The sequence below is a fragment of the Melopsittacus undulatus genome, chromosome 1, assembly GCF_012275295.1.
Source record: "Melopsittacus undulatus isolate bMelUnd1 chromosome 1, bMelUnd1.mat.Z, whole genome shotgun sequence".
NCBI classification, from domain to species: domain Eukaryota; kingdom Metazoa; phylum Chordata; class Aves; order Psittaciformes; family Psittaculidae; genus Melopsittacus; species Melopsittacus undulatus.
Genome location: NC_047527.1, coordinates 100743444 through 100771012, shown reverse-complemented (window position 1 = coordinate 100771012; position 27569 = coordinate 100743444). Strand labels below are relative to the sequence as shown.

The 27569-nt window shown below is 37.5% G+C and overlaps 1 protein-coding gene across 1 annotated transcript; it reads right to left on the bottom strand.

Annotated features, from left to right (window-relative positions):
• Window positions 1-1266: 1266 nt before the first annotated feature.
• On the bottom strand, window positions 1267-26789 carry LOC101872573 (vasoactive intestinal polypeptide receptor 1-like). Its single transcript, XM_034066937.1, has 13 exons — window positions 26732-26789; window positions 18167-18266; window positions 15459-15566; window positions 14572-14681; window positions 11810-11907; window positions 10759-10891; window positions 10182-10335; window positions 8244-8304; window positions 6759-6828; window positions 5833-5924; window positions 4691-4820; window positions 3962-4003; window positions 1267-1497 (listed from the first exon to the last, which is right to left on the bottom strand). Exons 1-13 carry the CDS (start codon window positions 26762-26764, stop codon window positions 1309-1311), a joined length of 1320 nt encoding a protein of 439 aa, XP_033922828.1. The 5' UTR covers window positions 26765-26789; the 3' UTR covers window positions 1267-1308.
• Between the last annotated feature and the right edge of the window lie 780 nt (window positions 26790-27569).

Sequence of the window (27569 nt, the reverse complement as noted above, 5' to 3'; positions counted from 1 at the left end):
AAGAGTAGAGCAAAATGAGGGATTGGAGAATTACTTGTTGAAACCAAACTGATAGTGCAGAAAGCCAGCAAGTAACTGAATGACCATCATCTTTAGCAGTGCTTTCAAGTCTGAATGCAGGTCCTCCTGGGAATGGCCCTGTCTTGAAAAGAACTGTAGCTGTGTCCAGTGTACCTTGTGTGTCCTTCCTTTACTTTTGGAGAGTTTGATGTAGAGTCTAGCTCAGTACTGAAGAAAGAGGAAGGCCAACCAAAGAAGTGATGCAAACACAACATTGGCTCTAGACTATGCTTCATTAGACCACACTGCTGTGTTGATAATTCTAACCCCAGAAACATCATTGAGAAGAGTGGTAATGAGATGAGAAATGATGGGCAGGGATGAGATAATCACAATAATCACAGCTGATAAGTCCTCAAAGGGAGGTCTTCAAAAAAGCACAAAAAAAAATGCAGTTTAATTGTGTATTTCATTGATGGATTCAGCCAGTCTTCCAGGTTATGGTGACAGAAGGTTCATTCCACCTACACAAAAACCAGCATCTGAGCAATAAGCCTAAGTCTGTAAATTATTCTGAGCTCAAGGTAGCCTAACTGGCATACTTCATTGACTGTGCTATAATTTCTTCCTTCATATGCACACAATCTACCTAATGTTCAGCTACTCCATGTTTTCCCATGAAGAAAGGGCCTGGGGTCCTCTGGCCTAATTTAATCTCCTTGTTCAACAGGCATGGAATTAAAAAAACACAACCAAATAATGTAACTTACTCTTTTTCTGTGTCACTCTTAGCACATCTTGAGATTCCTTTTAAAGGATATTGCTGCTCCGTGGGTAGGTGTTTAGCATGTTTCTGTGTGTAATTCCCATTAAGTTGTCTCTATGTTTCTCAAGACAACTAGGAAAACATCACTAATTATGACAAACCTTTATCACCATGTAACTGTTTCAAATCAAGATTAGGAATAGTGCTCTAAAAACTGGAAATTTCAGGAAACACTAATAAAGATGTGATAAAAATACTGGGCCTGGGAGGAGTTAATGTAGCTCCTTTTTTACTGGGTGCTAACCTGTTGACTCGCACCAGCTTAAGGTCTAGTTTTCCCAACAAAAACAGTCAATTTTATATGCTTAAGGAGAAACAGAACCAGGGTTGTGATACCAGTCTGTACCAGGTGAGAAAACCAGCTCACTTTCAGGACAAGAAATTCACAGAAGGCTCTTGACACTATGGAAAGCCATGAAGGATTCAAGCCGGCAATCTTTCAGGTATTACAGTGTCACCCCAACTCATCCTGCTAGAAAAGCTCAAACAGAAGTTACACCATTCTGGTACACAGATGTTTTGCTTTTTGGACTGTTTTTTTCAAGCAGAGATAACTGAGTGACATAGTTGACTGGACTATTTTCTCTAGAAAAAGTCTTGTGTTTGTGTGTGAAGTTCAGGTATTCTTGATACTGCCATTTGCATAATTGTTTCTTCAGTTCACTTTGAACCTACAGAAAAGAAAATTAAAACCAGAGAATTGGAAAATTAAGACTTAGTGGACAGCGAATGTAAAATGTAAGAAAATGTCTGCCTGAATACTTTGCCCAGATGTACAAAGGCACCCAAATCAGTTAGGATTAAATCTTCACACATTTTTAGAACTTAAACTATGTCACTATTAACTTTTCAAAATAAACAGACTTACTTTCCAAAGTTCAGAGGATGACAGGACAGTTTTTGACTGAGGTTTCCTTGTTTACTGCTGTAAACTGCTTCATAAATATTTCTACTTTTTTGTATAATTTTTATTTTTCCTCATACTGAATCTTTGTGCCTCCTTGCTGTGACCTGCCATATACAATAAGGGTTCCTCTCCGGGCTTTCCGTTTAAGCAGATTGAAATCCCTCTTAAACATCCCTTACTGCTCTGAAAGATACTGAATTGACTTGGATACATTACATTTGAGAGATGTCTTGGGAATCCTCAAAAGCATAGGTGAAACTGACTTTTTACCATCTGACACACAATGAACAAATAGATTGAACAACCAGATTGAACAAGCCTGGAAGTCCATGGCCTGCCATGAACACTGCTGTGGCAGAAGTGAGGGGCAGGGGGAAAGTAGCTTCTGTTGCCCTACATGAAGCAGCTCACACACAAAGCTGTGGCAGGAGTGCAAGTAGGTGCAAGAAACACCTGGTTTTTGCCACTGTTCACATAAGTAGTCTGTTCCTGTGGATTATTCCAGTGGGTTAATTGGTTGATGTTACCTCTGTTGATGTTCAGCTTTGACTCTATCTGCTACTGCAAGAGCAGTGGTTTTCCTGAATGTCTACAAACTGACTTACAAATGCCATCCTAAACTAAGAAGATATTTCAAATGTTCCTGACCACCCAGCTGCCATCTTCTGTGGCTAACATTAGTGCTAAAAATCTATGACAGTGTTATAGCTGTAGCACCATTATCACAAACCCATTCCAAATTAAATGAAAAAATAAACTGTTAAGTGAAAATATTAATTCTTATAGGGGATGTATGGATGGACATATGTGATTTAAGTGCTCTGAATTTAGGAATTCATCTAGTAATTCTGTTATCTATCCTCTATTAAGTATGATCTCTATAGTGACATATAGAAAAAATGGTGGGATGTGCAAAAGTACATCTTGGACATCAGTGTTCCCTGAAAGTCACTGGAAACATTCATCACTGAGGTGCCCCTTATTCTGCCTTTATTTTCTCTGCTAACTGTACAGAAATGCCAGTCCGGATGTGCGACTTCAGGTATGGGCAAAACATGCTCTCTGGAGATTTGAAGAACCTAAAAATTAAGAGGAGCTTCCTCCACCATCCCACTACTTCAATATTATCCCAGCAAGCTCAAGACCCTTCACCACTCCTGTGTACAATACCAACCCTCAGTTTCATCCCATATAGAAACCACCTTCTTTGCCAGAAGCACAGTCTTTCACATTGTTGCAGACACTTAAAACTGAGGAAACACACACACATAGAGAAAACAATAATTATTTTTTATGATTGTAGGAAACCATAACAGATGCACTGCCAAGCTGTAATGAGTGGACAATCTGCTCCAGAAGCAGTCATCCCTAAACAGCATGAACGCAAGTCAACCCATACCACTTAATCCTGGGGCTAGAGATCACTCTCTGTGACATGTTTTAGACATTATTTGTCATTGAGTAGGGTTAATTTCACCTACATTTAGCCATCCTTATAATAAGTATCCAGTCTAAGCTATCAGGGAGACTGAGGCACAGTTAGTGTGTCATTCTTCTCATCTAACTTACACACTTTTCTGAGGATGAGATGTTTTTTCACATTTTCTTATGGCTTTTGATTCACTCTATTCTTTTGGGGAAAGTGCAGACAATTTTAGCTAGGTTTTAAAAGTATAGGCTCTCTAAAATATACTACAGGAAGTTTATCCAAATACAGGAAATTTATCCAAATTCTAATATTATAAAAAATATAAAGGAAGTGTTTGGAAAAAAAACTACTGAAGGTTCATGGATTTCCCTGGAAAAGAGAAAGGGAAAAGGAATTGGAAAGGAAAAGGAAAAGAAAAAGAGAAAGGGAAAGGGAAATGGAGAAGAAAAGCGAAAAGGAAAGGGAAAAAAAAAGAAACTTACTAGGAGAAAATCAAGAAAGTAAGCAGTGTTACAAGATTTCCATTGAGACATCATCATGATAGCTATCAGATTTAAAGCAGAAAAAAGTCCCATGTCATGGAATTCATCAACCATTTGTAAAGGGTCATTCCTCAAAACTTATTTTGTGTTCATCAGAACTGTATGAATACAAAAAAGTCAGCAGAAATACCAAGGGAAAAACAGATATTGGTATGTTATGCCTTCAGAAGTAGATCAAAGCACAGATCTGTTCCAGAAAAACAAGAGAGGCCCATAAGCTTAAAAGGTTTTGATAATCTTATGTACTTGCTACTCACCTCTGCATTTGAGAAGCAATATAGAAGGGCAACAACAAAACCCTAGGACAGGAAGGAGAGGGAGAAAAAAGCCAAACATCAGCATTTAAAATGTAGAATCAGAGAAAAAGATCGTGTTTCATTCAAAATCTGAATAAGACAGCAAAAATTTCATATTTTTAATTGTTCCACTGAAATTTAGGTGATGTGGCAATAGTTATTGGGTTTTTATAACAGAATTAAAATTTTCAATGGCTGGCAACATTATATATTGTCCAAGATAGTGTTCTGAGTAGTGGTACAACAAAATAAAAGAAACAAATATTAAAATGATGAATTCACTACTGCTAAAGGATAAGGGCAAAGCAGGTTTTTATATATTATCCTTACTTTTTTATTCCTCTTATTATCACCTTTATTATATGTGGAATTTATTTCAATCGGTTCACCCTAATCCATAGAGTGGTCTTCATGGCACTCTGTCATTGTTATTTAATAAAGGTAGGTATTGTATTTGGAGGGAGGCTTGTGAAAATGAACTCTAAGTCAGAACTTAATAGCAGTGTAAGATTTCAAATAAAAAGATAAGAAACAACAGAAGGAGGTGGCACAGGAGTAAGATAGAATGTGTGATCTGAATTTGAACACATTAACATCTGTTCTAATAACCAATGTAAAATGTAAAGTTCCTGAGTGTGTGGTGTTTCAGATCATGCCATGTAGGACTGATAACCATTTTATTCAGCCTACCTGAAAAGAACCCAAGCCTAGCTCAACATAAAGGCGAGCTTCCAGACCAGTGCTTTCTGGGAAAAATGCAAATACAATGTAGTGCACTCCAAAGAGGGGGATTAAGAGTAACGTGGATTTAGCAAGTCTCCTGTCAAACCAAGAATTAAAGAACGCACTGTTAGAAATATGGAATTAGTGATAACAGTGATGTATTGGACCAAATTTTAATACAAATGACATTTCCATAATGGAAGCAACTACATCCAACAAAGTCAAAGTTACAGAAAGATTACTTTCTGGCACCCCTACTGTCAACACCTGATGAAAAAAGATGAACAAATCAGCATGCAAGTTTTCTGGGTTGAGCTTTAAGGGATCTTCTCCCTGCTACACATGCAAAAACAGGGGGACCAAACTGAGTACTCTGATCAACTACCCTGAGACTAACCTCAACCACATGTAGGCATCCCCCAATAGAAATGTCTCAACTTCCAAAACTGCCAATGGAGATGTAATCATCAGTGTCCATAGGAGATGATTCAGTTGCTTAAACAGTGCTGTTGAAGCCACTGGTGATGTCCTTGGGCATTCTACTTGGCCTTCAGCTAACTCCAGAAGGGTATAGGTTTGTGCTAGGTCCTGTGACATAACTAACATCTATACTTATGTATCTTAAGATGAGTGAAATAGCTCACTAGAGCCCTCTGACTGCACTGATGAGATCTTCATTAATTATGAAGGGGACTGTAAATAGGAAGGGCTAGATTCTGTCACCAGCACATCATCTTCGCGTTGCTTCTAAAAATTTAAAGGAAATTATCTGCATCTCTCTCTGTGTGGTGACTTGTGTGGAAAGAACTGGAAGCACAATCGATTACCTGACATTCAGCATTTGCATTTTCAAGCAACAACTCCTTTTGGAGTTGTAGTACTTTATGTTTTACTTTTCTCTTTGTCCCCAGCATATCCAACCCACCCTTCTCCCCTTGAAGAAAAAGAGAGAGGTGATATTTTGGATGAAAAGAACATTTACATTGTTATTTCTTCTGGAGGTTTCTTTTCCTATTAGTAAGAAGTAGAACATTTTGTGTTCCTGACCATAAAACATTTCTTAGAATTTCATAGAACAGGCCAGTATCAAGAGACCCAGAAAGACTTACACAAAGTGGCTTGAATGGCTTCCTCCTCCCTCTTGAGATTTCAATTTGTGGACTAGAATTCTGATCACATTAATAAATATAATAAAGTTAATCTGAAAAACAAGACAATATCTGTAAACTTACTACAAATCAGACCGTATCTCCAGTTGATACAAATTAACTAAAAATCCCCAGCCGTAGGAATTGCACTGCTATAAACCAGTGAAGATCTGCTCTCATATCAAATCAATTGCATTAGAAACAATATTATTTTTTCTCAGCAAAATATATATAAAGTTATGCGGAAAGCTATATTGAATTAATATAGACCTACATATTTCAGGATTGGCTTATATGTGATATTAACGCTTTGTACTTGTCAGCACCCAGCAGATTTTATGTGGTCTAATCAGTGCCCTCTGTTCCCTTCATTGCCTATGACAGGGATTATACCAGATACGGATCTGAGTAACGTACTGTTTCCTCCCTAAATTTGTATAGAATAAACTTATGCATAAAGGAAATCTTTTATCTTAAGTTTGCAACCTAAGAATTTATTGTAAAAATAAACTACATAAAATTATCCATATGTACTTCCTGTACTAAGTCAGCTTCATATTAGCTAAGAATCATGCTGGTATGGATTGTCTTTCTTCAGTAATGACTTACAGAGACAAGGGCAAGAATGTCAAGATAGTTCCATTATGTCTTAGCATGATTCTAGAAAATACAGGATTTAGTCTTTAGGTTGAGATTTAAGGTGTTTGAGAGAAAAAATCCAACAAACCCAACAAAACCAAGAACAAACCCACATGCTATACAATAATTTACATCTTTTTGAAATTCAGCACCATAGCATGTGCTATTGCTTTTCCTAGCTTCCTGACAGGAGGCACTAACTTAGCTTTCGCATTTCAAAAGATACTTAAGACAAAATGAAAACATACTAATACAGTTAGCAGAATGGGACCTTTGATGATCCATAGCACTACTCCATTTTCATCGTCATCCCAGCATCTGAAACAGTAAACAAAACCAGTCATGTTGTCTGTCCCATGGGAGCTTTCCATAACATATGAAAGCATTTCTGTCATGGAATAGGAAAGTAACAGACACTAAATTCTAAACCACCATTTAAAGGCTGTTGCCAATACTTGTACCCTGAAAGTCTTTCAATATTTCTTTGCAGCCCAATCTAAAGGAAGTTTATTCAGTAAGAAGCAAGGGTTAAAGAACCAAAGCAAAGTCAAGAAATGAACATTTGTATTTTTAGGATTCTTTCCTGATTTTCTGTTAAAGAAGTGACTATTTTACAGAGTACAGATCAGAGACTAAGTTACTGTGCATTCACTAATGTAATGACTTTGTGTTCATGAGGAAATAGGCCAGAAAAACCTAAAGCCCTAGAAAAGATATCCTAAAGGAAGGGAGAAGAATGGGCTTTTGGTCAAAACAGCCTGTTTCTAGGTCCATGTATTTAACCTCAATAACAGTTCAGTTTAACTCCCTCCAGTCATATGCCATACATGTTAGGTTGTATCATAGACTCATAAAATCATAGAATAGTTAGGGTTGGAAAGGACCTTAAGATCATCTATGGCAAGGACACTTCATACTAAACCATGCCACCCAAGGCTCTGTCCAACCTGTCCTTGAACACCACCAGCGATGGAGCATTCACAACTTCCATGAGCAGCCCATTCCAGTACCTCACCACCCTCACAGTAAAGAACTTTCTCCTTATATCCAATCTAAACCTCTGCTGTTTAAGTTTCAATCCGTTACCCCTTGTCCTATCACTACAGTCCCTCATGAAGAGTCTCTCCCCAGCATCCCTGTAGGACCCCTTCAGATACTGGAAGGCTGCTATGAGATCTCCATGCAGCCTTCTCTTCTTCAGGCTGAACAGCCCCAACTTTCTCAGCCTGTCTTCACACTTCAGGGCAGCTTTTAGCAAACAGTTTCCTGCTTTATACCTGCCTCTCATATTGAAAGAGAATGGAAAAAAAGAACCAAAACCAAACTCATCAGGACATAATATGTTTGTGTGGAAGGTAATTGTTTGAGGAGATTAGTGTTACTAATTTGTGGCTTATTTTATATAGAAGTATATATTTCAAGGACTGCATATTAGGAAACTACATGAAGTTCAATACTTACTATGATATTTCCAGGTTTTATTACTCCACATATGCACATCTAAATCACAAGACTTCAAGATTTTCTATCACTTGTTTATGAGGTGTAAAGGTTAAACACAAAACTTTGGATTTTTTTTTCTTTTTTTGTTTTCTATATATATTCCTCTACCCCTACCGACCCACCCAAAAAAAACCCCAAACAAACAACAACAAAAAACCCCCCGAAACAAACAAAAAAAACAACATAAAAAACAAGATGTCCTTGGCCTCCTTAGTGAAGCTCTGACTTACCCGGTATTTTGTTGCTTTATTCGTGTGAGGATCCAAGCAAACATCACAGCAGTGGGAGCCCCTGAATATATGAACATTAAACACATAATTTTCTGAACACTGTGTTCCATAGAAACTTTATCCCAAGACTGTTCACAGTGCAGCAGATTAGATGAACGTTAAAAGTCAAACAATGGGTCAGACAATTTTAAATAACTTTATGAAAGAACTGAATTTGCAGTTCAACAAAAGGCAGGAGAATGAAATCAAGACAAAGAAGAATAGGGGATGCTGCAAAATGGTGTTTTCAAAATTAACAGCTAAGAATTGCTGTAAGGTTTGGATATGAATTACAAGCACTTGTGAAGCTGGAGAAATCACTCATTTATTTAGAGCTCTTTTATCTTATGAATTGTGGCCAGCATACAACTCTTTTCACTGTCTGGAATAGTTCACATTTTTGTCCCAAGCAGCCTCTACTAATCACTCTAGACCCAGAAACTGGTGAGCATTCCATGAAAGTTTAGCTAAACCCAGGAATCGGTGCTTTCTAGCCTCACTTTATTAGTGCTTGTCCTTCTACATTTATGACTAAATAGTTATTTCTCTTTTCTTCTTTTTTCAAGCAGGCCTATAAACTAACAATTGCTTTTGCTTTTCTTCTGTGGAATTACATTTCCAAAGACTAAGTGACTTTCAAAGCTGCTACAAAAAGGACTATGATCTGAGGCAGGTGACATTTTCACTGATAAATCTATAGAAATATCAGTAATATCTTTCTAAGTATCATTTGAGATCTGTAGGAAAGGCCCAGAAGTCGACCTTCCTGATTTTAGACTTTTATTTAAGGCCTTTAAGATGCTACTATATTAAGTTCAAATTGTCTTTTTAATTAATGAAGAGAACTATCTACATCCGTATCACCTAACACATGAGTTTCCCCTGAGATGTCTCATTTTGTATTGATTATAGGAGATAAAGATTACTACATTATTAATTCAGATGTCTTCTTTGTTATCTCAAGTTAGATGGCATTGAGGCTTAAATGTCTAGTTTCAGGCAATCATAATTGGGAGAGTTCCAAAAAAATTAATTATATTTTAAAAGTCTTAGAATATGAAGATGAAGGATAAATTACTATTTGCTTCAGGAGAATCTAGATTTCACTCCAAGCCAAAATATGTCAATGTGACTACTCAATTTGTGTGCCTCTATTTTAGAATAGCCAAGGTGAGGTATAAGGATATCTAAGATTCACGATAAACAATTCTACAGTGAAAGACATTTTATGTATTATGTGCACATATTCTGACAATCAGAGATAACTTTAATTGTTGCATAAGAACAAAAGATTCCTAAAAGCCAGAAGGTCTCTATTTTGGAAAAAAAAAAAATCAATAAATGTTATGTCTAGGCATGAAGTCACAAAATTTAAGACAAAATTATCTAATTCTGCACACTAAAAGCAAAATGGCACCGACACTTCTTCAGTCAGTGGAGGAAGGCAACATGTTTCCAAGATGTTATCTAGCCACATTACTCACATTCTTGAGGACTGGATTAATCACCACCACAGCATGTATACCTCACTCTACTGACTGCAGGAGAAACCTGGAGAGATAGTTTAAATTAGATGGTTAAGTTTTAAATTACTATAGTTGCACGAAATTGCTTCCAGTCATAAAGGTGAGTGCTGCAGTGTTTTGAGTAGGCATATCATAGTGCTTCTAGTAATCCATCCTATCCTCTCCTTCAATATTTTGAACAGTATAAATAGCAAGATAAGAAGAAAGACAGTATAATGGTATGGTTTTTTGTAGTAGTACTGCATGAATGGGGCAACTTCCACTGGAAAGGTGGCACATTTTACAGACACCTTGAATCTCAGAACAAGTATTTTCTCTAGTTCTGAAAGTAAATGGAAATACTACATAACACACTCAGGAAATGAGTACTAACCCCAGCCAGTAAATATGAACCACCATACATACTGCTTGTCCGAAACAAAGGTTAACAAAAGCAATGTTTGCAGGTAAATCCCTTCTATAAGAAGCCAGAAGAAATTGGCTAAAACACTGAACTGGAAGAATGCCACAGCAGCCTTACAAGCAACCTGGAAGTGCAGAAGAAGAAAAACTATTAGGTCTACTTTCCATTGTGTCTGATTTCTTTACAAGTGCAGGCAAAATTCACTGTTACCACACAAGAATGAAGAAATTATTACAATATGTCAGTAAGTCTGAAATTCCATAATTTCATTTGGTTTTACTTTAGTTTTTTTAAAAGGGAATTATTCTCTCTTAGAAATAAAATTCTTTACTAATAAAAATTTTTACAGCTTCATTAGAGCGGACAGACCTGCACCTTATATGTCAAAGCTGAGTGTAGCCATAGCACTTTAGGTTTTTTAATATTGTTTGGTTAAAGATTTCAGTTCTAGCAAACTAAAGATAAATGGGATTAAGAAATCTCCATGTTCTCTTCAGGTAAAGAATTAAATGTTATAACAAGGTTAAATAAAACTGTAAGTTAGTACCGTTGACATAAGGCAGTGGTCCATAGTTTCATCTGCAAACAAAACGGCATCTTTGGTGAAAACAGCAATTGCTCTCAGGATAAAGGAGACAAACAGGTGCATATGGATGTAATTCCTTGTACAGTGGAATTTTCTGACATGGAAAGAGAAAATAAAAATTGTTCTTCAAGAGAAATTTCTTATGGTCTCATCAAAACTCAGGAACACATGTGACTGCAGACATCTACCAAAGCAAATAAATGGCCTGTCACTATTTGAGAGGGAGCTAGAAATAAGGGAGCAGATGAGTTATTATTTGTTGGCACTTAGAGACATGGCTTAGTGGTGACCTTAGTGGCTGGATTCTATGATCTTTAAGATCTTTTCCAACCTACATGATTCTATGATTCTATTTCTTTAAGATTCCCTCCCCAGTTTTACCTGTTGGTATCTCCTTCAAGGTTTGAACATATCAGCCTCCTGGTCCTGGGGCCCTCTATAAATAATATGAACTCTGATACTTCCAATCCATTCCAGTTAGGAAGCCAGTCCTGTGCTCTGCACTCCCGCCTGCAGAGCAAGCTTAAGGCTTTTGTCCAAGCACATTGGAACCAACCAAAACCAAGACCTATTTCCTAACATCCAGCATCATCAAGCATGACATTTAAATTTTTTCGATTTCTTTCTATAGCTCCCAGTTATGGAAGTAATAGTCTTTCACAGAGGGAATGGACAGAGTAGAATAACTTCTGGTTCAAGGGTAGAAGACAGTTTCTGCAGAGTATATCCTTCTATGCACTGGAGGAATTGTTATGTTAATAGTGATAACCGGTTGAAGCATTTTTACTGTATGGTGTCATTAAAAAGACTAGGACAGACTGCCCAGGCAGTTTTAACATCTGCGGGGAAATGCTACAACATGAATAGAGAAGGACTCATTGCCATCAACAGTGTTTATATCTGAGAAGGACTTGAAAATTACAATTAAAAAATCCCATAAAACAAAAAGTACTTTGAGAAGTACAATAAGGCTGTTTTAAATCATCCTGGGAAAGAGACCATTGTTTTTTACCTGAAGGCAGCAAAGACAATTAGAGCTGTAATGAGTGAAGTCACTGATGCTGCATAGCCAGCAGTGTAGACACGCCAAAATGCAGAATAATACGATTTCTACGAGAAAAAGAGAACACAGACCAGTGCTGGTGGTTATTCAGCATGCATCTGGGTGTGCTTATTTCACTAAGATACACTTTCCCTTAGTAGCCAGTTTCACCACTTATGCACAGCTTTGTGTGCTGGAGATCTGCTTCAGGTTTTTCCCTCCATCGCTAACACATCTTTTTTATCTCTTGACTACTGAACTTTATACATGAGACAGGTTCCACAGCCCACAGGTTCATCTGCAGTAGTGACCCCTTTGAGCATGTTCAATAGGAAAATGTTAACTTTATTAAGTACATTTTCTTCTACAGGTACATGAAGACTCTAGGGCACTGCTAAAGTGACTGAATCCATCCCTTTAAAACAGGGCCAGATTCAATAAGTATTGGTTTTCATAAACAGCTATAGCTAAAAGAGAAGTAAAACTTGCATTTTGCAGGAGACGAAACTGAAACACTGTCAAACAGTCATATTGTATTGCTTCACAGTCTTTAATTCTTTGGACTAACAGTTCACCCAGTTGCTGTATAACTGTAACACTGTAAATTCCTTATAGTTTTTTTTATTCATTTGGTTTGCATTTAAACATCCTATGTCCTAAAAAAAAATGCTTATTCTGTTTTATCTGTGAAAATTTTATTCTCATTCACTACATCATCACCTAATTATTTAAAATTCTAAGAAATTAAATCTCTGAATCCAGGCAAATTTCCTCCTTGAAAATGCAATGGACACTTTGTTCTTTAGTTGATCCAACTTCTTGTTTATCCAAAAAGCAACAATTCTGGTTTTAGACAACCAGTTAACAATTTTAAGTAGATCCATAAATAAATCATACAACCCTGACAAACTAGGAATCATCCTGTATTTCTGAAATAGACCTACTCTTTTGTAAAGTATTTTCAAAATGCAGGTGAAAACTAGATACTAAATTCTTCAACTGAAAAATGAAGTATTTTGATGCATTTTATCTGGTTTTGTAGGACAGCTAGAAAAGCAACACTATATGCAGAAGATACCATAAGTCCTCACTGCAAACACAAAACACTCTTAGAATATAAGTGGCATTCTTCGTACTTATTTCCCTGTGTTTACGAGTAAAACTTACCAGTTTTATCTTCCTTTTGTGGACCCTGTGGATTTGACTAGAGTAATGAAATGAACACAGTCACAGCACAGACATGAGTTCTTTCTTGAAATCTTCTGTAATGTTACAATACAAACATAGTTCCTTGCTTGATTTCAGCCTAGGCCTTCTATGAACTATGCCTGGCTTAGCACAGTCCACTAACTGCTTGGAGAAAGCCACCCTGGAGAGTAAGAGTTTAGCTCTGTGGGTGAAAGGCATGCAATGGCAGCTGGCCCTGAGGGGCTTGAGAACTCTGTTCCAGAATACATTCCTCTTTATGAGTCTTACATCCTTTCTGGATTCTTTTTGTGGTTTTCAAAATATTTCCAGAATATTTCTATGCATTTATCTTTCTAGCTTCCCCACAGTGTAAAGAAGTACAAATATATTCAGTTTATGGGTGGTGAATTGGGTTACAGATATCTATATTACCTGTTACAGTTCTGCTTGAGTTTCTAAGTTTACGAAGCCAAATGGCTGAAGCTAATTGTGTCTACAGTTCCTAAATATTTGACTACTTGAACTGTTATTTCTGTGCTTGAGCTTGCATGCCTGGAAAACCAAATGGTTTACTCCAGATAACAGCCAGAGTGTTAGTGATGACAACCTTCTTCACATTCTGTGTCTTGCATTGCCTAGTGATAAATGACTTTTTTCCCCTGTTGAATCATGACTGTACACTCACAACAAGCAGTATGAGTCAGTCTTTTGTTTTGTAGATTGGAGAGAGTCCACTGTTTCTATCAAAATACCACAGTAGGAGGAGGAGGCAATGATGTACCAGAACTCAAAGGCATATCTTTTTCAATCTACAACCTTCAGCCATAAGATAAAGCTCACCACTGAGGTACTACGATCGCCAAGGAATAGTGAAACATTCCTATCCTGGGATTAAATATGATGATGAGGACCACAGAAATTTTATATGAAGATATGGGTAAAAAGAAATACTGCTAGAGCCAAATTGAGTACCAGTTATGATCATCAGATAGGAAAAATAGGAGTTCACTTCCTATTTCTTATGATAGTGTGGAAATATTTAATGGCATCCAGGAGTTCCCTCCTACAGATACGCATTGACCATAGTGCTATAAAGTTATGGAATCTTTTTCTCTGACTCGAAGAACATCTAGAAAAAAATCAATAGGAGGGATCTAAAAGAACTTTCCCTAAAAAAATTCTCCCTAAACAGATTAGTAGGATTTCAATGAGAGATGGATGCATGATGAGGATTCAAATAATCATCGTCAGGGAACCTCAGTCCTTGTTAAGAAGGACAAGTGAACTAAACATGAGCCTATTCCTTAACAGCAAGAGGAGACAACTGGACAGAGAAGAAAGTGCTACCTGTTACTCACTTACTTCATATTAAGCCTAATTTACTAAACAGTCTGTAAATATACCTAAAAGGATTGATCTTAGCACTGAAGATAGGTAATTACTGGATTCTAACAGTGCCTAGACGTGTGGGAGCATCCAGCTTCCGAGCACGCTTAGAAGAGGGTGCTCTAGAGATGTTCACAAGTAAGAAATAAAAAACTCACCTGATCCTCAGGCCCTTTACTGGAACCTTCATCAAATCCACAGGCAATGGTGTATGGTGGGAACGGCTCTGACCAATATGCCTCCTGTGTACAGTTTCTCTGAAGGAAACCTTTAATAGTAAAATATATCAGAGAATTAATTATGCGGGGGGGGGCGGGGATGGTGGAGGGCTGAGGGGGGGGGTGTGTGTGGTTTTTAATTTCTTATGAGAAAGAACAGATTTTTATTCCTACTTTGATTCTGAAGTTAGGATAGTCATGTTCAGCCAGATTAGCTATAGATTTATAATATTCTATTTATCTATGGTTTAGAAAGTTGAGAGAGAGAGATTCCCATTCATTTCAAGATGCAATGGAACTTGTACATTTCATATAGGAAATTAATTCTGCAAATTCAATCCTTACACAGAGGAAATAAAATTATGCAGTCTATCCTGCATTTACAACATCATTTGACTTGTGGACAAAGCCCTGAGCCACGTCATCTAGCTTTGAAGTTACATACAATTCTTTCACTGTTCTGACTGGAGGATTGGACTAGATGACCTCAAAAGGTCCTTTCTAAGAGCAATTATTCTATGACTTTATAAATCAGTGATTCTATGATATATTTCTTTATAACCTTAGCAATGTGCTGCAATTACCCATAATTTTGAGACCACCTTTAGCTCTCTAGTTTAGACTGGACAATTTAGTGCAGAATAACATAAATCAAAACCATGCCAAATATTGACCATAAGCCAAGATTCACAACTGGATAATTATTGTATGTCAACTGATAAAAGATAACATTGTGAATCAGGAAAATAAGCATGTTACTAAATCTTTAACATTATAATTTATTTTAAAAATATGTAGAGATAAAAAGAAAAGGAAAAAAGTCTTGCCATGGATATTGGTGATTTCTTCAAAAAATCTTGGACAGGGTACTTTAACCACTTCCCCAAAAGCGGCTGTGGGCCAGCAAGTTAGACCATCCCAATCTCTGGTACATCCTGAGGGAAAAAAAAAAAGTGCATCTAAATAAATACACACACAGAGAATATCACATGTTTGATCTTCCATAATTAGATTATCTGAGACTTTCCCACTAATTCACATGCAAAAAGAGCCAAAATGGACATGCAGCTCTGCAAAGGAATGATTGCATTGTTTTCACCTTCTCCTTGAATGCATCGTTGTTCACACATGTGCTTAGCATTCCATATGGACCGTCCCTCACCTTATCTCATGAGAGAATGCACCCGAAATTTAAACAGACACAATCTGAAAGTCGAATCAACTGGAGGTTTTTCTATTGTCAAAAGAAAAGTCACCAAATCAAAATAATGAATAATTCTTAGCACTTGAGATTTCTTATTACTGGTTTCAGAGTCTAACAGAAACACATCAGACTTAAAACTTCAGCCTTAGTCTCTTTCATGCTTAAAGTCTACCAGTTTCACCTGAATTAAAGGAGCTGGAGTCCTGGTCATAGGCAATCAATGCATTTTCATAATGGATTTCAACAGGGATTAGATTCATCCCAACCTAGAAGAACATCTTCCAATATCATATAAAATAACCATCAAGTAGGTCTGGCTGGTGGGCCTTCACAGGGTTCCCTATATCAGAGATTGCTAGCTGATAACAGAGGGCATGCTACTAGCTGCGAATCTGATAAAATGTGGTTTTGGACATTATAGTTAATCACAGCTTTGTCATGGTTGCATCACATTGAGACTCAAGCTGTGATCATGCAGTGGTTTTTTTTGGCAAGTAGGTGTGGGTGGAGCACAGAAAAGTTATCAGCACGTAAAGGTGCCTGAACATATAAAAAAAAATCACTGCACTGTAACCAAATCTAATCCCTAGGTAGTTGTAAGGTAGATGTAAAGCATTGCATGAGTTTTGTTTGGGAGGTGTAATTTTCTTTCAATGATTCTTTTCTGTTTCCTCTGTGACTGATGACAAGGCAAATCTAAAATTGTCAAGAACTGAAATGTGGGAGCAATATTACTTGCCTGTAGCTGAGCAAAGTTACTCTCTGGCTTCTGAAAAGATAGTCCTGAAAAACTCCAACAGCTTTATCCTCTCGTTGCCTTTGGGAGGATGAAATTCCTGGTATACCCAATTTGCCAGATGAGAAAAAAGAAACCCTGATTCATTATCTCTAATTTTAATTGTCTAAAATATGTTAGCTAATCTTAGCTATGTTCCCTCTATAATCAGTTGAAAAAGACAGGGACTTCCAGTGCATGATTCATCCCATATATTGGAGGCTCCTTTCTGACGGCAGGATGAATCACTCACTGGAAATACCTAGGTCTTTCTGATGATTATAGCCTTAACTAGGCTGCAAATTCTCAAATTAATAAAGTCAGGTAATATGAATCCCAGTTAAACATGCAGTGGCCCAAGCACTTAGGCTTACAGACTTAAAGGGTCACTCTTAGACTGTTCTACATTTGATGAGCTGGGTCTAAAAAATCTACTGTAAATGGTAATGTGTGCTTAAACCAAGAATCAGGTGACCTTATGTAGGAGTGGAATATGCATGTTTTAAGTTCTAGATCTGGCCCCATTTTCAGTGACTACTTTTACACACCAAGGTTTTCAAGAGACTAGTGACTGTCCAAGTCACCTGAGACTCCATAAAGACAACTGCAGTAAAAATTGTATTAAATAATGTTGACATCATAGATATTTCAGTTGTTTTCAGTAACCTGGGGCTCTTCTTTTTTTGTGTGAACTTTTTTTTTTGGTTGGTTAGTTGGTTTTAGACAATGGAGAAAAAGAAATATTTTTAGAGCCTGATTCAGTGGGTCCATGTTACATATCTACTCTGAGTTGAGAAGAATTGCACCCTGGGGTCTACTGATAAAATTCATTAGACATTGATCTGTGTAACAGGAATAATATGGAACTACTTCAGATTAAAAGTTCTGCAACATAAACGAATTCCAGCACAGATTCTCTATGATTACTGAGAAGTAACTGCACAACTATTATTCTTCAGTTTGTCTCAACCAGCTCCTGAAAACTGAAATGCAAACTAGAGACTTTTATCAATCCTAGCCTAACTTTAAAATACCCCACATAAAATATTTCTGCAAAAAAAAGCATTTTCACCACATTGGAATGATTCCCATCACAATATAATTTCAGCATGCTTTTCACTGTCTTCTGTGGAAGCTTCTTTGGAGTTTTGGATATAAATAAAAACCACACCAAATAATTTAGGATTGCAAGATATTCCAGGTAGGGTTTACCTGCCCTAATTAAGCATTAAAACTTGTCAGGGTCTGAAGCAATTATCTTTGTCTCATTCCATAGTTAGTAAATAAAATTTGCTTCAGAGAATAATTAATCCCATTCTGAAGTAAACATCTAAACCAAAGGCAATGAATCTTGTTCTGACTTAGACACTGAGCTTTTAAAGATGTCTAAAATGAGAAAAGGTAAAGTCTCATCCTATAGAAGAAGCACCTGATACTGTTAAGAAACCAAATAAAAAAGAAACCAAACCTTGACTCAGGAGAACATCTAGACATCGTGCCCCTGAAATTATAAACAAGGGATATTCATATCAGAGCTTAACAATCAGGACTGTTACCTTTAAGATCAGGTGAAAGAGAGTCATTCTTTTCTAAGCAGAGAGCCTCCTCTTTGACCACTTGCTGGAATATCTTGCATTCTGGATGGATTCCCACAACCTCAATGAGAAAAAGACAAAAAAAAACCCACAAAGTTCTGTGATTACTGGAATGAGAAGAAATGGATCATTGAAATGAGGTTTCTTTCCAGTTTGTATACCTTGTGGCTGATACTTTGAAGTTTAAAAATACAAAAAATACAGGTGAAGATGTATCTGCAAATAGGACATGTAAACAGTAGAAGGAGGCTGCGATCTCATACATTTGTCAATTTGTATACACATCTGCATACGCATAGGTGTATGGATTCTTCATTGTATTGTAATAGTCAAGCTCAACAGCACCTCTTTTCCAGTTTGGATATTTCTACCACCTCCTTTTTATACCAGTGTTTTTCACAAAACTTAAATGGATTTGGTGAATGGAAATGGTCACACTGAGTCCCCAAGCGTACATGCAGTCTGACCATATAGATACTTATTCCCCACAAACCAAATTAAAATAAATATATCTCTTTAAAGAGACGTGCTTGCTTGTTTGTTTGGGGATTTTTAGATAACTATTTTTGGGTGTTTAGAGCTACCTATTGGCAAAATATTCCCATTTTGATTCTTGGGACTTCCCAAGAATCAAGTTTTATTTATTGAAGGAATTAGCCATAACAATAAGGTCTTATTTACATTTCAGGAAGGTGTGCCTACTCTGCTTTGATGCTGATACTAACAGAATGTGCTCCTGGTCTTCTTTGAAAACTTGAGATTTTAGTGGCATACAAATGACACTACTGAGAGAGCAGGGTGTAAGCTCTTCCCTTCTGAATGCAGTTGGCATAATTATAAAACCAGAACAATAAATAGGGAAGAAGTTTTATGTCCATTGGGACTTAAATAAGAAATCCAGAAGTTCAAGAATAGATAAAATAGAAAAATGGTAATCTCGGTCATAGTTTAATATGAGTGATAGCAAAATTCTAACAACATATTATATGAAGATGCTACACACTCCTTAGGCAGAGGCAATGTTTCCATTTTACCAGGTGAAGAAATAAGAAAAATTAATGACTTGTTTTGGGAGTTTAAGTAATTATATTTATCTCATAGATTAAGATACCTACATTTAAACACATAAATGGATTTCTAGGCGTCAGTTGTTGGATATCACTAGATTCATCTTCCTAACTACAAATACTTGTGTCTGTACTACTACAATGACTAGTGTCATTTAGGTGCTGTCACTTTTTCTGTTTAACCTTCATCTCCCACACCAGAAAGGTTCATGTCCCCTTTAGTCCTTCATCACATCTGTGACTGTGAAGATGTTCTTAATGCATCCCAGAGTTATTGTCTCTGGAAAGGCAATTCAGTTCTAAGAAGGAATCTACAATGTCAATATCTACATGTGATCTTATTATCCAAGCTTCTTTTGCAGTACATGGAAAACGAACGCTTAGTGCTCTTTGGGGTGCTGCAGGGCATCTCAGTCCTCCTCTTCTGTACCATCTGTATTAATTTTGCCAGCCCCATGTAGAAGTCTCAAATGCTTTATCTGATGTCTCAAATATTTCTACGTACCCCTGTTAAGTAACTGAATTAGACACAAAGTCAAAAGAGTCAATAGAGTCTGGAAAGTAACTGGACTGTAATCAGACAACTGAATACTGCATCAAAGCCTCCTTTGGGATATTGGGATCTTCAGCACATAGGAAGTCTTACAGGGAATAGAGCTCTTTTGCAAGCTATGCTATTCAAGGCAGAGAGAGGGGCTCAGAGGATAGTGATTTTAACAGAAATGTTGGATTGAAGGCTTTCTGAGACATTTCTGAGGAAGACTGTAAGCCATTCTAAACCTCTAATGACTTTGAAAACACAGTACAGAAGAAAATATCACTGCTATATTGCCTCTTCAGTCCCAGGAATTTGATTTATCAGCCTTCAGAATGTTTCCAGTGAGCAGTGCAAGCAGGACTTCTTTCAGCCTCCACAGAAACTTTACTTGAAGTCATGTAGACTTTTACATCTTAGTAATGATATTTGCTGAGGGGAAAAAAAAAAGAAAACGAACACAACTATCTTTTTAAACCTTTAAAAATACTGCCTACATTCAGATTTCAAAGTAGCATAGACAACCTGCTTTTAATTATGAGGCCCTAGACATGGTTTGTACCTCCTAATATTAGAACAGAAAGAGGATTAAGGACACTGTTTGAAAAGAAAATTGAGACATTGCCTTTTGCATGCATTGTATTCCTCCAGTAGGTAATTTCAAATACATTTTATAAATTAGCATAAGTCATTCTTATATTAATATTTCTTGCTTTTCAACCATAATAACACAATTCTGAAATGAAATTTTTCAGGTATTAATAGGATCCCTGCTCATTGCTTCATCTTTTAACATATATTTCACTTTAAAGTCAGCCCATATAACGAATGAATTATTTGAGTAGTAGTAACACAATGATTGTTGCATACATATCTCACTATTTCATGTCATAAAGATGGATGCAGCTGGACAGGAAAGAAATAATTTCTCTACTTCCTGGAATTTTTATTATAGGCTAGTGCATAAGCTAAATATTACTGACACTTCAGTGTTTGAAAATCAACGTCAAATGTAATTACAAATGTAAACTACAGACTATTACATAAGAAGCTAAAATGAGGCTGATGTTAACTTGCAATCATGTAGCCTTACTAGAAGTAATTCCACTGTTACAAAAAAAATAAAAGGGAAAAGACATATGCAAGAAACTGAGAACAGTGATGATGCTTCAATTTGTTGGTTTTCCTTAGGCTTTCAAAAAGAGGAAGACATTAAACCATTTTACGGTTAAAGAAAAGCCTGCTGGGCAGAACATTACTTGTTATTTGTTTGCTATGGCTTACTTGGTTTTTGTTATTAATCTCACAATACCTTGAGAGAAAAGTGCACGCTGTTGCTCTAGTCTGCCTACAATGGTTAGGTGATGAGGTTTTCTAGAAAACTGGATCCCTGTTTGTTGCAAAGACATAGTACTGCAATTTAGGAGGCATCTGCTGTGATGACTGAGCTCTTGTAGGAAAAGAGAAGCTCCTGTTGAGCTTCTGTACAATTATCCTCCTAGAAAAGGATAATTTAGGAAAAAAAAACAAACCAGAGATTTCTGAAGCAGGGATGTCCAATCTGGCAGTTTTCCATACCACAGTAATAAGTGTAAGAGGCTGATTTGAAATTCTTCTCAGATCAACATTTCCTAGTAAATAGGCAGCAACCTGACATGAGCCTTACTGAAAATCACAGTGGGGTGCCTTCATCCCAAGGCTTATACAGAAAACTGAGGTTTCATGCAGTGTTGCAGACAGTACTCAACAAATGGAACTTTACATTGCTCTGCATCATAACACAAATATCTTTCTGCTACTTTGAACATTAATGACCAACCAAAATTCACAGAGGTGTTTTAACTCTAAGTCTTAACCATGGAAACAATCTTGCCCAGAAAAAAGTAATCACATAGTGAACATTAAAAAGTTACCTATGACAGGCGCCGGTATGTTAAAAATCTGAAACAATATAGAAAGTCAGATTTTGGGTTTGCACTTACATTTAGACTTCCTTTTCTTAACATCTGTGAGGCTATTGCATTGAAACCTTAAGTGGTATATTCACTGATAGCAAATATAGCCATGTTTTGTATTTCCTTTATACATGATAGCTTGCTTACTTGTTCAAATCTGAACAGAAAAACCAAGGTAATTGAACTCTGGGCTTTCATTTGTTCATGTTGGACAACATCAGACTTAGCAAGTACTGGGAAGAGACTTCTTCTAGAAACATCTTCAGGTCATACTTAGTGCAAATTAATTAAAAGCAATCTTTTCTGAGAGCTCACTCAAAGATGGTGCCCACAGGCTATTGCAGTGTAGAAAAACTGTAATTTAGATGTCATACAAAATACAGATTTACACTCATTAAGAAACACACTTGGGGAAAAGTAGGGACATTTTCTCTGCTATTGGAAAACAAGGGAAGTGTTTCAAAGCTGGGCACTGAATGTATTACTCATTTTTGAAAAAGCAATTCAATGGAATCAAAGAGCTAGAAGTAAATCGGCAACATTCAGTCTTTTTGAAAATTAATAAAAAATCAAAGAAGTGTCTGAAATAATTGGCAAGATGGCAAGGTTTCAAGAACTTGAAGGGTCTTTCCAGTTTAATTTCCAATGCCATGAAATCCTAAAACCCCATAAATAGGTTTTGTGTCAACTGTATAAATAAATTACTAAGAAAATTCATCACTGTTCTTTTTGCTTCTGTCTCTATAGCTTTCATTCATGTCTCAGATCTCATCTCAGATGTGCTCTGAAATCATCTCTGTATTCCCTGTTCTCCCTGTTTGTACTTCCCTTGTTCATTTTTTGATGATATGACTGATGCCTGAATATTTCTTTTATACAAAACCAGAGCTATCTGCCATGCATGTCACACATTGACTCCCAGCTTGGAGGATTAAAACTCACTTTGTGTTTTAGGATACAGAGAGGCATGGTAAGAAACTCCTTCATTCCCTGCCCATTTTTAACTGTGGGATGAAGTATTCACTAAGTCCTGAAAGCTGGCCAGTGCAGAGAATCAGGGTATGTTCTGAAATGCATACAGTTTTTTCAGCTGGAACTTTGGTAAACAGAAAAGTCTTATAGGATGCAAGGAGGCTCATGAGAAATTAATAAGACAAAGAAAACTTCAGCCTTTTTCAGAAATTTCTCAGTCTGTAGAATATATTTGCTAATTAAAAAGCTTGGAGACTGGGAAGTACAGGTCACTGAAGTTAGGGCAAATTTTCACATGTGTTTTAAAGGGAGCTGGGACTAACCTCAAGTTCCGTTAGCTCTTGTCCATTTCAGCAGAGCTACGATCACAATTGTCTCTGTAAGGATCTTCCTACCTACTGTGCCCTATAAGTGATTCTGGGATATTTGTAATGTAATATGAGTAGCATTATGTTCTGTCAGAAAAATAAAAGAAAATATAAAAAATAACCAAAGAAGTCCACCACACAAATGCATTTGAAAAAAATAGATATACATCCAGTTGTTTCTACTATATCCAAGCCGCATTTTCAATTCTTGATTCTAATTGCAAAGCATGAGGTCTCTGTAGCAGTGATGTGACTCCTGTCACCAGCAACATATTTAGCTATTATAGAAAGTTCTGCCCCCAACTTCAAGCTCTGACACAGTCTTGATCCCTGAAGCTTTCAACCCCAAAGGTAAAAACCTATTTCCAATCTTTCTCTTCAGCCAATTAAATAGATTATTTCAGGAGTCTTTTTGGCTGAAAATGACTACCTAGAGGACATTTTCAGTGTTTGTTTTCTCTTTCTAACTCGATTACCTATGGAACAAGAGAAGCTGAGACACTGATTGCCTTACAATCATTTAGAGGAATATCTTTTGTTTTTAAGACATTGGAGTAATGCTTGAATGCTCCTGTGTGTACTGGATTGCATTTATCTGACTGTATTTAACTGCATAGCCTTATACAGAACAGTACTTGCTGTATATACATATCTATGTATATCACTATATGTACTTACTCATAGGTAATCTGTATGTGACAATGCTGCCATTCTAATTTATATTGTTTATAAAGCCTACATAATTAGCGTGATCTTGAGAAAAATTAAAATTAGTTTATTAGCTGTATGCTAAATTTGGTGGAGAATTAAACCATCAATAACAAAGAATAACAGAACACTAATAACTGAGGATCCTTGTTTTCTGCTATTGCAAGTATTCCTTCATATTAAAGAGAAATTTCTCCCTTTCTGCATATATAGTATGTTTACTGAAAAGTCGGTTTCATGTCACCTAATCCCAAAGAACTGAAACCTAGATGTCAAAGATCATCAGCAAGTTCACTCAGCTTAAGCCCTAGCCATCGTTCTTGGAAGGTTTTTACCTCCTCCTAATAGTACTGAAGGAGGATAAATGAGTAGCTGTAGACAAGATTCCTGATTCTAGATGGATAATTTTAGATGATTAATCTAAACTCCCCCACATAGCTTTCCTTAATGATCAATGAAGGCAGACAAACAGTCTCAGGTAAGTATTCTACCTACCTCCCTCAGATACCTATTTGAGGACAGTGACTCAGTGTACAGGAGCATGTCTCCCCCATTAATTCACTCCAGGCTAATGAAACACCTAAACAGAACAATTCTTCTACACCTTCAGTTCCCTATGGAGGGTAACTTAAGGTCTGTAAGGACTAGACCCCTAGAAGAAGCATGTATATCCCTCCAACACAAATCAGCCTGTACTAGCTATATCAGAAATTTAGGCACCCAGTTCTGTTTTATTAGGAGTTAAATGTCTTGCTATGGATTTGGCTCCATATGCCTATTACCACAATAAATGCTTTATTAAAGTAAATGTATAGCTCAACAATAACCCATCTATGTTTCCATTCTCACTTCCAATCACTAGATCAGACTGCATCCCATCCACAGAAATGTGAAAAGCTGTTACATGTTTGAAGCAGCAGTGGTTTAGCTCAGCAGGAAAGACTGAATGCAGTCTTTTCTGTTCCACATCCTTGGTTTCCTGAGACTCTGAATTCTTTAAGACAGGAAAAAAGTAATTTTTACACATTTCAGTACCCACTGATCCCTGTTCCCTGTCACTTACAAGGAAATGGTAATTTTTAATGTCAAGGACTCTATTCTGCAAGGCACAAAGTATTATCTAGCAACATACAGCTCCCTGTGGAGCTGATAGGAGGTAAAAGTATCCAGTTTCACAGAGCAAGTTTTCAGGATTAATTTCTGGTTTATTTTCATATTTGAATAACGAATTTTTTGCAGAATCCACACTAGAATTATTTTTTTTTCTCTGACATTATCCTTTGAAATATGAGAGAACTGTTTACTCAATACATCCTGTGGGTGTCTGGCCTTCACTGACTGTCTCACTTAGGGTGCAAAGCCTCCCACAAGACCTAGAGACATGAAAACCACTGATATTTAGAGCACTGACTCTTATCAACATGTAGTTGAATTTCATACATGAGCAATAGTTTAAGGCCAAAAGCTAGGTAGAGCATGCCTTTTGTAGAATTTCTTTTATTATGGGCACAGTCTGCTGCAATATGATAAAACATTAAAATGATGCATGACAGCCCACAGATGTGCATGATAAATCACTTCACGTTAACTCCACTGCTGACAGCTGCAAGAACAAGTTGTGGTTTAATTACATGTTAAAAACCTAGTCCAGATGCTAAAGATGCTCTACCTGTAGCAGTATAACACTTTAGGTTGACCAGTTTTCCCTAAAAAAAGGGTATTACATGTGAGGATAACTGTATGTGACAAGGTTTATATAGCAAAGACCTATATCCTATCACTTGTACGTAAAGCTGTGTAAATACAGAGGAAAGAATGAGTTCCAGAGGATATGAGGTGCAGGTGTGAAAATGTACATCCTATCTTTCACCTTTTAAAACTGAAGGGTCAAAGCCAGTCTGTAACCATCTAGGCTTTCACTATTATCAGGGGAAGAAAACAGAACCATCCTGTCTTTCTCAGGACAAGATTAAATGCCTCCCAGTAAAGTGACTATTTCCCCTTTGACTACTGGAGGATTTTGACTCCCAGCCTACACTAAGCATTTAACTGTGAAATGGTTAAAGTTAGAATTAATAAGTCCCTGGGAATCACACTCATAGAAAGATTTCCAAACACTTTCTTGAGGCTGAAGACTGCGGGCAAAAAGGATATATAACTGTACTTGTAATTACACTAGCTTTTGCTATCTAGCCCAGACAATGCCAGCATTAGAACATGGGGCTTAGAGAGGGATATATGTGCTTGAATTGTGTCTCTGTGCTCATAACATCTTTCCTGATGTTTAATGTTACAATCTCACCTGCTGCCTCCAGTGCATAGCAGACATGATGGTTCATTCTGCTGCTTGGTGATATTATAAGCAGATGCCTCCAGCAGTAAATACATCAGTGACCTCTCAAAGAGGTAAATGTCTCAAACACATAAGGAGGAACTATTCCTTTTTAGTTATCTTCCTTCTTTAGCAAAGTTGCCTTTCTCAGGACAACTGGGACAGAAAGCTGTCCCCTTCTGTTCCTCTAAAGGCATGCTACAGCTAATCTGATTCAGGGATGCTTTTCTGTCCTTTGGAAACAGCAATTCTAATGAATGGAAATGAAAGTAGCACCTCAGGGCTGAAAAAAAAAAAGAAAAAACAGAAAAGAAAAAGAAATAAAGATCTGGGTCAAGCCTCTAACTCAGGATTATTTTTTTTCCTGTCCTCTCCTCCTACATCCTCATCCCCCTGTTTATAATTGTCTCCTTATTCTTCTTTCTTTCAACCTGCTTCCTGTCAGAGAAAAGTTACCCTGCCTCTGCAGACATCCCTCCCCGGATCCTGCAGGGCAGCCGCAGAGTCATCCAGCTGTGGGCACTAGTTTCTACAGCCAGCTGTGCGGTGCACCGCCCCACCCCCGCCCCGAATTCCGCCGGGCACTCACCAGCGGGAGCAGCAGCCAGCACAAACTTCGCATCCTCCACGGCAGACACCAGGTCCTCCCCGCTCTCGGCTTGCTGTGAAGCTGCCAAAAGCCGAAGCTCGGCCCGCCTCCACCTGCCCAAGACCCGCCCCAGAGAGCCTTGCACCTCCCTTACCGGACACCCCGATCCCTCCCGGGGGATACCGCACCTTCACGCCCCGCGGTACCGAGCTTGCAGCGGAGAGAAGGAGATTCCCAAGCATCCCTCCTTGGGATTTTGGACCCATCACTACGAGCAGCTCCTCTGGTCGCCCACCTGCTGGGAGCTGGAGCAGTTTGAGTGTCTTTGAGGGTGTGTTTGGAAGCACACTGCAAGAAGGTCTGCTGGGTTCATTGCCCTGATAATGCGGCCATGCTTGCGGCCGGTGGCGGCACGTTTCAAAGGATCTGGGCTTTAAGTGGGTCTGACAGCGTGGTATTCCCTGGGGACTCCAAAAGATGGAGTTTCCCTGTTTTGGTATCCCCTTCCTCTCAGATGGAAAATTTCAAGCAGTGACAAAGAATTTCCTATGCAACTTGAATCAGGTCTTTCTGGCCCCCGTGTTAAAAAGGTGACTCAAATGTAGCTTTATTTTTTGGTGAAATAGTTAAAAGTATGGCTTGGATTATTGGGAGGGGGGGGGGGGGGGTGGATGAGAGGGAGGAAAATAAAAGTTAACAAGTTTTTAAATCAGAGTCTGTAGGAACTAGGCACCAGTTCTGGGATTTGCCACAGTAAATATTGCACCAATATTTGTGGCATCAACTATTTCCGAGCCCAGGAGAATAGAAGTTGTGGACATGAAAAAAAGAATTTTTC